General features: G+C 39.8%; 2 protein-coding genes across 2 annotated transcripts in view; one reads left to right on the top strand and one right to left on the bottom strand.

Moving 5' to 3' along the window:
- LOC113647931 (tumor necrosis factor receptor superfamily member 5-like) overlaps window positions 1-2,043 on the top strand; it is an 8,486-nt gene extending 6,443 nt beyond the window's left edge. Inside the window, exon 8 of the mRNA XM_027154945.2 lies at window positions 1,376-2,043. Within this exon, the coding sequence (XP_027010746.1) occupies window positions 1,376-1,542 (167 nt within the window). The 3' untranslated portion in view covers window positions 1,543-2,043. The remainder of the gene's footprint in view (window positions 1-1,375) is intronic.
- Window positions 2,044-7,087: 5,044 nt separating this feature from the next.
- Window positions 7,088-12,500, bottom strand: part of LOC113648031 (transmembrane protein 65-like) — a 27,579-nt gene continuing 22,166 nt past the window's right edge. The window contains exons 6-7 of the mRNA XM_027155065.2: window positions 11,185-11,290; window positions 7,088-10,350 (exon numbers count right to left, since the gene is read on the bottom strand). Coding sequence (XP_027010866.1) covers window positions 10,213-10,350; window positions 11,185-11,290 — 244 coding nt within the window. The 3' untranslated portion in view covers window positions 7,088-10,212. The remainder of the gene's footprint in view (window positions 10,351-11,184; window positions 11,291-12,500) is intronic.

Raw genomic sequence — 12,500 nt, 5'->3', positions numbered from 1 at the left:
GTCCAAACCCTGCTCCGTCATAACAATGTTCCTGTGCACAAAGCAGCTCCATGAAAACTTGGTGTGGAGGTGAAGTTTGGAGTGAAGAACTCGAGTGTCCAACACCGAGAGCTTAGTCTCAACCCCACTTATCACCACTGGGATGAACTGGAAATTGAGTCTCCTGGACATCCCAACGTCAGAGTCTGATCTCACTGATGCTCTTGTATCTAAATGATCACACTGAATGATCACACTGAATGATCACACAGACAGGATCCGACATCTAGTCAAGAACCTTCCGAGAAGTGAAGAGTGGAGCTGATTAGCACAGAGATGTGAGGAGAATAAATTTAGACCATTTTCTGTAGTGTTTTAATAAACTACATTAAAGTAAAGTTCTTGAAAAGTAGGTCAGTATACACAATGTAAAAAAAATTCCATTGCAGAAACTGGGCTAGAATTTAGAAATGTGCGGTTGCGTGATGCGACTTCTACGCCTTTTTACGTCTAAACCAATTCTCGCCTTTGTTCACGAAAAGGAAATGAGCTGGCAGGAAGTGCTGTCAGCTTTCAGTAACCACATACAGTCGCAAATAGCTGCTGGCTCAAAGGCAACACTGTTAGTCATGTCTCGGAACTTTACAGAAGAGGGGCTTATAATACGAGGGTTTCATACTTCGTTCATGGCTTAAAGTGCTGCAGGTCGAGAAATGAAAATACAGCACCATACAGGATGAAATAAACGATGCTTTAACGTTATTTTACTGATGTAAACAGGTCTCCAATAGGTAATGAGACAGTGTCGCTATATATATAAAATATATATTACAAGATAAGGAGATTTAGTGGAAATATTAAATCACGTGTGTTAAAGTACTGCAGAGGTGTTGTGAAGACACACAGGTTTCAGTATGAGTGCGCCCTGACACAGAGCTGTACATTATGTAGATCAGCAGTTTACACATGCATCTAAAACCCCCTCGCTCTCTCACACACATGCGCACGTCAGTGATATAGGACACAGATTACCCTGTAATAAAGTCAGCAGTCTGGTTTAGTAAAAGAGTGGATTATCCGTCAGTGACGTTCATCAGTGACGTGTGTTACATGAGGAATCGCCTCCATGAAACTGTTCAGGAAACGCATCCTCGTGCAGATGTTTCACAGCTCCGTCACTGGAGTGTGTTTATGCTCATGCTAGCAACATTTCAAGGAAGGAATGAAGGAAGAAAGAAAGAAAGAAAGAAAGAAAGAAAGAAAGAAAGAAAGAAAGAAAGAAAGAAAGAAAGAAAGAAAGAAAGAAAGAAAACAGAAAGAAAGAAAAAGACAAAAGGAGGGAGAGAAAGACAAAAGAAATAAAAAGAAGTAATGAGTGTAATGTGTGAAATTGCAGGTAAACTCTGCAGTGAGGAGTATGACGGCCCCCTGGAGTGTGATTGCGTCGAACAGAGCGTGTTCTCAGAGAAATTTGGAGCGTTCTCTGTCCCAGACACCTGCATATCCTTCATCAGTGAGCAATGCCGCTCCGAGCCACAGGAGGACGACTGGCCTGCACTCTGACACATCCTCAGCTTCATCTTGAGGCCTCGTCTCGCTCTGCCTCTCTCACACACACTGCCTCAGCTGCTCTCTTAAGATTTAACCCCAAACGCTTCGACACACACACATGCACTTACATGGAACCTAGCTTTATTATTTCCCCACATTCTTTTATTTCGAATCGATGAATATTAACAAAATGTAATATTTCATCACAGACTATTACAATTTGTACACTTTTATTTACAGAGTGGAAATGAAGAGATATTGTTTCAGTATGGACAAAATATGGAAACAACGCTTGTATTATACTTTCTTTTCATTATTTGTTAAAAAAAAATCAAAAATCAAAAAAACATATTTATTCTTCTGGAGATGAATTCATGCTGGTTTAATGTTTTATTCAACATTTATTTGAATTAAGTAAACAATTATTTTAATTTCATTGCTTAAGATCTCTTTGCAATTCCTTTGCATATCTAACTTAATAATGAATTAAAACAGTGAAATAAATAAAAACGTAATAAATAAAAAGGCGTGATTTTGCTGTATTCAGTGATGTAACATGTAGTGTTACAGCCCCCTTGTGGGAGGAACAGCTCATTGCATCTGAGGCATTTTATTTTATTTTATTTTACTTTATTTTATTTTATTTCCAGGCGTATCAATGTTACTAAACACTACCACAGCCAGATAATCAGCTAACAGTTGATAATAGTCTCTAACTGACCAGTCTTCAGGGTGAATTAGTGTAAAAAGCGACTTTCCAATGACTCGTTTTAAATGATTCGTTCGATTTGATTCACTGATTCCTTCAGTTACCCGATTCACCAAAATGTGACCCGAGTCAACCACGAGTCACACAGCTAATAACATTTCTCTTTTTGTGTTATTCTCCATTAAATCTGACAGCATGGAGATCGAAAACCTTTCACAATTCATTGAACATCAGTCATGAGCCAAAGATTCACTGGAATTACTGGATTTTCTTGGCTCTGGTTAAATTTCAGTACGTAACACAACATCATTCATTATGAATCAAGGTTATCTGATAATCTGATAATGCTGGTGTCTGTTTAGTTTGGGGTCTGATGAGTTCAGCGAACTGAACACAACAAATGACTCGTTAAATAGTGATTCACTTATCGTAGTGACTCTCTAAAAGAGACTGGTCACAGTAAAATGTACTAATCACACCTGAGATTAGAGAAGAGCTTCATACAAGTGAGCTACAGATCTAGATACGGAGCTAAACATCTACAGTACCTCATCGATCTGTGTGTGAAATGTAGAAGAGAAGAAGCCGATAAAGATCGTGTGAAGCTGTCAGCATGGCCGATGTGCTGGTTACAGTGTGAGAGTCTCTGTGACAGATGTGGGTTGAGAGCAACCTCAGGAGAGAGACAATTTCTTATCGAATAATATCAAACTACAGACACACTCGATTTCTCACCGATCACACAGACACACACATTTAAACCACTGAGCCACTGATGTAACACCTGGTGTGTTTTAGTGGTTTTGGCATAAACCTCCAGGTGATGCTTACTCATGGTTGGTGAACTCACAGGTTGCTGAATCATGAGTAGTGTTGATGCTGTACCTGTTTACCCTTCATCAGGGGAATTTCGAGCCTGAATCACCGCTGTGCCTTTACTCATTTAGAGTAAGAGCGGCCTGTTAGTGATGTTAGCCTGTTGGCCACAGAGCAACTGGATAAACATTTTCCCCAAACAGCAGTTCAGCATAATAATGAAAATGGATCGGGCGTAAATCCAGCAGGTCATTTCTCTGGGCTGTGTTTCAGGAGTAATGTGATGATCAATGTGAGGCTAATGCGTGTACCTACAGGAGCGTTTCCGGTGATAAATGAAATTAAGCCAAAGTGGACCGTGTACCGTGCGACTTCATTAATGTTATTACTCAGAAATTTTGCAGCAATCTTCATTTAATATTTGTTAAACTTTTAGGGATTCAGATTATGTATTAAAGTGCAGCAGGTCATATTTCATACACAGAAAAAATAACCTTTTCCTCACCAAATGCTCCTTTCGCACACTACATAGCGCACTAGATATTTAAGGAGCCATTCAAAATCCTGTTCCTAATACTCTATACAAGTTCACTACATAGGATACTTCAATGGCATGTTCTACACCCTACATAGTGCATTCCATAGCCAATTTGCGAATGATCCATCTAGATAAGTAGACGATAAGGGGTATGTGTATGTACTGCATTAGACACACATCAGATTGGTGCAGCACTAATAATATATATTTATATATAGAACGGGCATAGAAGCCTTTATTGTCGCCACATATACATTACAGCACAATACTTTTCTTCACATACTCCAACTGAGGAGGTTGGTTGGGGTCAGAGTGCAGGGGCAGCTATGATACAATGCCCCTGGAGCAGGGAGGCCCAGCATTGGCAGCTTGGCTGTGCTGGGCCTTGAACCCCGATCCTCCAATCAAAAACCCAGAGCCTTAACCAGTTGAGCCACCACTGCCCCTAGTGTGCCAGCTAATGTTCAGTAGCCAGCAGTGCTTTGTCTTCTCATGCGTTATATAGATGTAGTACTCAGGGTAGAGAATTGTGGCATTAGATGTTCAATTTGACACAGTTTGTGCCTTCAATTCGCCCTTGCTGTAACATACACAATGTATCTGATGCACTATGAAGGGTAGTATTTAAGGAGTTGGGAGTCATTGAGGACCAGTTCCTAACTTACACTTACACACAACTAACGGTGCACTACATAGGGTAGAAAACAATCTACACTCAATATTGTCCACTTCATGCCCTATAGGAAGCCAGTGGAGAATCAGGTGTCTGTATTCTATCTCCCCATATTCAGTTGCCTACTTAGGTGCACTACATAGGGAATGAAATAATACCTTCTACACTTCATCACCCTGTGTGGTGCACTACAGTAGAAAGACTTTCCAGTCCAGCTTCGTTCTCATTACAAATACAAGTGCATGACGCATGGTATGAGAACCTGGTTAGTGAGACTCACACATTATATAGTGCACTACATGTCTAATAGGACACACAGAAATGTCCTTAGAATTTAAAAAATGAGAACGAGCCTCATGTGGAGCACACTACGTTGAGCTCTCCGGCTAAAATGTTAATGAATTCATGTTTATTCTACAGCCCAAATGTCAACACACACACACACACACACACACACACACACACACACACACACACACACACACACACACACACACACACACACACAATTAATAATGTGATTTCATCAAATTGTACACTTCTACTGAAACTATTAATACCTGTTAATGAGACATACCCTGAGAGTCCCATTAATGACACAGTACGTGCCTCAAACCACCACATACAGCACCAAGCTGGAAGTGGCTCTAAAGAATTTTCTTTCTTTTCCCTAACCATATTAAACCATGATGAAGAAACCGAGCATCACTTAATAATCATCTCACAAAAAAACGTCAGATGGGCAGGAGGCTTATCTCCAGACACCCTGGAGAAGGTTAAAGCTCATGGTCCTGTCAGAACCTTGCAGAACGTAGTGTGAACTTAAATTACGCGCCCAAACAAGCTGTAGTTAATCAGTGATACATACAGTATACAAACATTATCTTGTGCTGTTTTGTTGTTTTTTCCTCTCTGTGTGAAATGATTTATTGCCTGCAACACACATACAGCAAAGTATACATGAGGAGGACGAGAAAAAGTTGGTGAAAAAGTTCCACTTCTTTGTAAAGGGCTGTGAGGAGATGCACTGGGAGTTTACTCCTGAAGATAACAACGTTTTATCTGTGTGCTGGGAGGAATCTGTGCACAACTCCTCAGGCACTATAAATGACTTGTACCCAAGGCAGAGGAAATAAAATTCTTTGGGTTTTTTTTTTTTTTTGTAAAGTGAACGACGATCTCCAGAACATCAGTCAATAAAATCCTCAAATTGAATCAAAGTGTGTTTTATATGAAAATTAGAACAATATGAAATATTCCACGTCAGAACGTGTTTAGAAGGGATTTATACACACACACACACACACACACACACACACACACACACACACACACACACACACACACACACACACACACACACACACACACTCTAGGGAGCAAATTATTTTACCAACCTGCTCACTGTGAACACACACTGTGCTCATCCCCCTTCATCTTCAAGACACACACAGAGAAAGTGAAGGAAAGCGAGAGAGAGAGAGAGAGAGAGAGAGAGAGAGAGAGAGAGAGAGAGAGAGAGAGAGAGAGAGAGAGAGAGAGAACCATCACACAAGAAGGATAAAAGCAAGGTGTTTGTTCTAATGGTCTTGAGTACAATGTCGTGATCACACCATGACAGAGGCTTGGAAATCATGAAGAATCTCCAGGTTTCAGGTCCAATCAAGCACACAATTCGGTCCTCTGTGGAACGGCTGCTGTCAGGAACGATCCGAATTACAATCATCACACTTAGCGCTCCAGAACCTTTTATCAAACCATAGGTGAGACTCACGTGAAATACTTTCCTTTAGCAACCACTATGTAACACCCTAGCAACCAGCTAGGAGAGCATAGCAACCACAAAGCAACTCCCTAACAACAAACTGGGTTATTACTGTAACCACATAGCAACCCCCTAGCAACCAGCTGGCAGATGAGATTCACCACCTAACAACATCCTAGAAACCATCTAAAATATCAGAGCAGCCATGAACCAACGCCTGTGCAACCTACTAGGGTTCCATAGAAACCACTATAAATAGCATAGCAACTATAGAATTAGATATGTACCACAGCTAACTTTAAGTTTGAACCTTTTAATGTTTTCAGACTTTAAACTTTGATTCTTAAGTTTTTAGCCTTTCAAACAAACGGCTCTGACTTTAAAACTCAGCAATAAAACATTAATATCGTTTCACTCTTTTTAAGTGTTTAGTAGACTCCAAGGTAACACCACGGTAAAGTTCATCCATGGCATTTAAACTAAAATGTTCCCTCATCACTTAGTTAATGAACACCATCTGGTCAGGTTAAACACATTCATTTTATAAGAAAATGTTTTATTTCCTTTTCCTCCACTATGTGTATATAGTCCGTTATCTCACACATAAACAGTTAATTAGCTAATCAAAAGCACACCTGACTGCACCTGCCCATGAGCTCGTGCCCCACCCACTGTCAAAATTTCAACCAATCAACACAAAGCACATGTAACTGAGGCACAGCTGAGAAAATTTATGTATGTGAAAATAGCTGTATACAATAATAATAATAATAATAATAATAATAATAATAATAATAATAATAATAATAATAATAATAATAATAATAATTTAGAGAGAGAGAGAGAGAGAGAGAGAGAGAGAGAGAGAGAGAGAGAGAGAGAGAGAGAGAGAGAGAGAGAGCTGTAGCTGACGTACACAGACACACAATGTGATGCCACCACCACCATGCATTACTGTTCTTTGTGTGAATAGTTGTCTTTTCTGTTCAGGCTAAAATTGAAACAAGCTGCTGAAAGTCAGGAAAATGGAAGGAAAACAACTGAACAAACAACAGATTTCCATCTTCATTCAGAAGTTTAATAAATAACTCAGCATGCATGTATAAAAACATTCTGTGGTGTTTTTCACCTTTAATGCATAGTCACTACAAGCTAATAAACTCTGACTATAAGTCTAAATCTCTAATCAACACACACAAACGCACACACACACACACACACACACAGACTTGTGCTTCCTCCTTTGCTCCCGAGTGCCATGTCACATCACAGAGTTCAGTGTGATCCACTTTTCCTTCATTCGTCTCTTAAGGAGAGACGTGCTGTTGCCATGGTTATGCCAGCTGACATCACATCACGACTCCGAGCAGTTTTGATCCCTTTAAATCTTCATTACAATGAATACAAAAACATGAACAATACATGAACAAATCATTCAAAATAAAAGAGAGAAATAAACTAACATGCAGATTCAAGAGTGTGCAAACTTTCTGCAGTGCGAGAGATAAATGTGAGAAACGTCCAGAAACAAAGCTGCTGATGATCATTTTAGTTCCCTTACCTCAGAACCATGGCCATAATGTTTACTTAAAGAGCCACACTTAAATAATAACATGCTCAATCCATTGAAATTATTTACTCCTGTTTGTTTATTTGATTTTTTTATTTAAGGGTTTCAAGAAATTTGAATAATTAGCATCATTTATGCTAGCTTCACAGTGAAAAGAAGACAGTGAACTAGTTAGCCTAATATTGACAAGTTTGCTAATGAGCTTGTGGTCTGATTTTGATTTGTGAGTTAAAAAGGTTAGCTGAATATTTTTTAGCCATTTTGAGATTAAATCAAGCTTTTTAAGCTACATACTGGAAAAGGTCATTAAACCCTTTACGATTTTAGCTACAGCTGGACTTTTAGCCTTCAGTGAAGTTGTGTAGCTCGTAGTTGTGATGTAGCAACGGAACTAAAATAAGGTCAGGAGTGTGTTAACATGCTAACATGCTAATACCATGTTTATTATACTGACGCTGTTGTGGCCTCTGCATTAAGGCTAATGATAACACAGAAGTCTGCCAAGTGTCTATGTAGTGGATATCAAGTGACTATGCTGTAGATATCAAGTGTGAACGTAGTCGATGTGAGATGTAGTGTGCATAAAGATACCCTGATCCTGCTAGGTTAACTAGGGTGGGGCTTAAATTGATTTTGATCTGCCAATCACAGGCTGGATTGTAACAGTCTTAGTGTAATAGTGTAATGTTAGCATGAGTGAGGATTAGAGAGGATTAGGCACACAAAACAATCTGAACAGGTAGCTAATATTTAGCTGAGGCTAACGTTGCTAGTCAGTTCATTTAGCATGCCTTGTATGCATTTTAAAATTCAGTATTTCTGAATTTTTTTTTATCCACAGCCCCTTTTTACTTAGTATTACAGTAGTAATACTTAGCTGACTATTAGTTAGCTTACTGAGAAACTTTGCTACCGATTTAATTTACACAGTTAAATAACCTTATAGTTTAATAGAAAATGTAACTAGCTGAGGTCACGATGTTAATGTTAGTTATATTAACATTAGTCTGAATGAAGGTGAAGCTGCTAAAGTATCATACTGTTCAAAATAAAATTTTATATCAAATTCTAAATCAAAATGATCACATTTCTATGAACTCCATTCATTTTGACCCTGGAACATACGTGCTAGTTTAACCAGTGTGTGTGTGTGTGTGTGTGTGTGCGCGTGTGTGCTATTGTGCGTTAACAGAAAGATACGTGGCGTTTGTTCAGATTCTCACATTCTGCACCTTTCCTTCATTCCGTCATCGCTGCCCTCTAGAGGCTCGGACAAAATCATTTCAGACTCTGAACCTGATTCAAAAATAAAACACTCAGACAAACACCATCAGAACTTATACAGTCCCGTGTTCCAGTGTTCAGGATGCACAGAGATGCTTAAGAGTTTTTTTTAAATTGAAGTGATGATGATGATGATGATGATGATGATGATGATGATGATGATGATGATGATGAGTCAATAAAGTCCTGATTCAGTAGATAGACTTCATGTGATCCAGTATTTATAGGAGGAAAACGTCCTCAATTTTATTGAAGGATTCAGCTTCACTTCAATCCCTCAGAATGTGAGCAGAAATGAAATTCTTCACAGTTTAATAGAAGCTGAGATGATTTTGATCCATCACACGGCCAAAACATTTCTGTTTTAATGATGTCAGCTGGAGGAAGCGGCTAAAAAGTCACACGTTTCCATGTTAAATACTTCAATCGAGGGGTAGAGTGATCTTATGAAATCTGTGATTTCAGTTTAAATATTTCAATAATAATATTGTAAACCCTTAATGCTGTTATTAAAATAAAGAAAATAAATAAATAAATAAAAGAAAAACTAAAACTTTCAGCGTTTAAATCCTCAAGTGTTAAATCTTGTTAGTCGCATTAAATACAAAAGTTTCTATTTTCCCTCAAAATTCCATCAAAACACAATACACTTTACAAAACTCTGGCTTTTAAATATTTTCCTGCTTTCTGGATCACATCATCATGCAACGTGCAAATACGGAAAAATGGAAATAAATAACTAAGAACTTTACGTCTTTCCCCTCTCCCAGTCCCAAACCTCACGCTAATGAAGAAAAAAAACTTTTGTCACGGGTTGTGTTTCACGTCGTCTTAGAGTTGAATAAACTTTTTTCTTTGGTCGGATTTATGTCTGACGTCTTGGACATGACCACAACAGTCATCTGATAAATTTTCAGCCTTTGTGCTCAGTGAGAATTTCTTTGAATTGGCGAGAAAATAAAAAATAAAAAAGCACTCATGTTAACTTCTGAAACGCTCATTAGCCAAATTAGCGCTGTAGCTTATTTTAACACACTGAAAAAGGATCACAAAGTCAGGATTGTTGATGGATTTCTATAAACACACACAAAAATAAAACAACTAAACTGAACCAAAAAAAATAAAAGCAGCTGGAATGGTTGAAGGTTCTCTTCATGCTCTCGTTTCTCAGGAACTTGACTGGATGAATGAAACATTTCAGCACAATGACGCTGTGAAAGAAAACCATGCGCATACATGTCGATGAAAATCTGCTGCTGTCTGTAGCTTGGCTCCAGGTTTGATTCGTCGGTGTCATTTACAGGGCATCGGAGAGCTCTGTTTTCCATCATGCGCTTTTGGAGGCGGAGTCATGAGGGGGAGGGGGGTCCTTAGCCCCTTCAGCCTTCTTTTGCTCGTCGTCTTTGAAGAAAAGGAGAGGAAACATTCCCAGGATGCAGCCGATTCCCACTCCGATGGCTTTGCCCTGCAGGTCCAACACACGGGGGTCAGTGAGGTCAAACTCCTCCTGCCTTAACCCTAGGTTTTTAACTAAACTCTGATCTCTCTCACTTCACATTTTAAATCACATCTAACTAAAGTGATGCTGTATAAACTGAAGGAGTTTTCATCATCAGCTCTATTCTAATAAGGCTGGAATCTTGTTATCCATCTCCCTGACAGACTCTGAGCTGAAGACATCTTCATCTGTTTGGCATTTTGGCTGCTGAGCCTTAAGTCGTGACCTTTTCACCATTAAACTGGAGCTGTTTAATTTAAACCTCGGCTCACGCTGAGATCATAACGATATTAGGTCAGTTTAATCTGATAAATGATCCGTTTCTTAATCTTTGTTTGGAAGCAGTCTGATGTTTTCCTCCACAGACACTGCGATGTTTCCTCACCACATCAGTTTAATGCTGTTTTTGTTTAAGCGGCGTAAGATAAATCAGGCGCATGTGTTTGTCAAGACACGCCCACAAATAACTATATATGGTATATATAAGACAAAGGTGAGAGCTAGAGCACGGCCTTTCTGTTTTCGTATTTAATCCACTATAAAAATACATTTTGATTTACTGATAAATACCTCGTGCGTCTTGTTTGGAAGAAAATCAATCAATATAATAAAAATAAATCCATCGGGTGAGAATGTGGTGCACAGACATGTAGAACAAACCGTGTGTTTTAAAAATAACAATTAAATAGGATGTTTCTCCCTCTGTGTTTTGACTAAAGACCAGAGAGGATACAGAGAGATGTTTTGATTATGAGGCTGTAGAGAAGGAGAGAGGCACTAAGGTGTTGAGGTGTTCCTCACCATGTGAGAGCTGACTCGAGTCTGCCACATGTCGACTTGTTTAGGACTCAGATCTGGAATCTGCATGCCGAGACGATAGGCCAGAGCTTCCACATAACCTGCAAGACTACACACACACACACACACACACACACACACACACACACACACACACACACACACACATACATACACATGTGGTGACAGTATTATAGCCATCAAATTCTTCTTCCTCCTTTGGCTCCAGGCACAGTGGTTGAATTACAGTCATGTGGAACCGAGCCAGCTGTGACAGATGTGTCTAGCTAATTAATTAACACACACACCATTACTTCCAGCTAGGAGTGTGTGACTCCTCTGGGACGACACAAGGTACATCTTCAAAACTGACAGAAGATAAATATTCGATATAAAACAGAGTAACCAGGAGTAAGACCTTCACTCTGACACACAGAGGCCACGCTTCCTTCAGTCTGCCACAAAGAGGCCACGCCTCCTTCAGTCTGACACACAGAGGCCACACCTCCTTCAGTATGACACACAGAGGCCACGCCCCCTTTATTCTGACACACACGCCACATCCCCTTCACTCTGACACACAGAGGCCACACCTCCTTCAGTCTGACGCACAGAGGCCACACCTCCTTCACTCTGACACACAGAGGCCAAACCTTTTCAGTCTGACACAGAGGCCACACCTCCTTCACTCTGACACACAGAGGCCACACCTCCTTCACTCTGACACACAGAGGCCACACCTCCTTCACTCTGACACACAGAGGCCACACCTCCTTCACTCTGACACACAGAGGCCAAACCTTTTCAGTCTGACACAGAGGCCACACCTCCTTCACTCTGACACACAGAGGCCACACCTCCTTCACTCTGACACACAGAGGCCACATCTCCTTCACTCTGACACACAGAGGCCACACCTCCTTCACTCTGACACACAGAGGCCACACCTCCTTCACTCTGACACACAGAGGCCACACCTCCTTCACTCTGACACACAGAGGCCACACCTCCTTCACTCTGACTTTTTGTGCATAAGCAGTGACTTTAATCCTTAAAAATATTGACTTTATTATCGAACTAAATAAGCCTTTCCTGTCTCTTCTCAATGATTATTTTTATTGTTTTTCTTTTCTTTCCTTCCTTTCTTTACATTTGCATCTTCTTTCCATTATCTTTCTTTCTTCTTCCCCTCTCTCACAAACAGCATTAATACTCTCAAAAATATGGTCATTTGAAAGCAGACTTCTCTGTAATAGACAGGAATTGTGGGTAATGGGGCCTGACGGCAACAAATAGAGAGAGAAAGCTAATAGAAGAGG

The sequence above is a fragment of the Tachysurus fulvidraco genome, chromosome 3 (assembly GCF_022655615.1).
Source record: "Tachysurus fulvidraco isolate hzauxx_2018 chromosome 3, HZAU_PFXX_2.0, whole genome shotgun sequence".
NCBI classification, from domain to species: Eukaryota; Metazoa; Chordata; class Actinopteri; order Siluriformes; family Bagridae; genus Tachysurus; species Tachysurus fulvidraco.
Note: the sequence above shows the minus strand (reverse complement) of the source record. Positions and strands in the feature narration are given on the sequence as shown.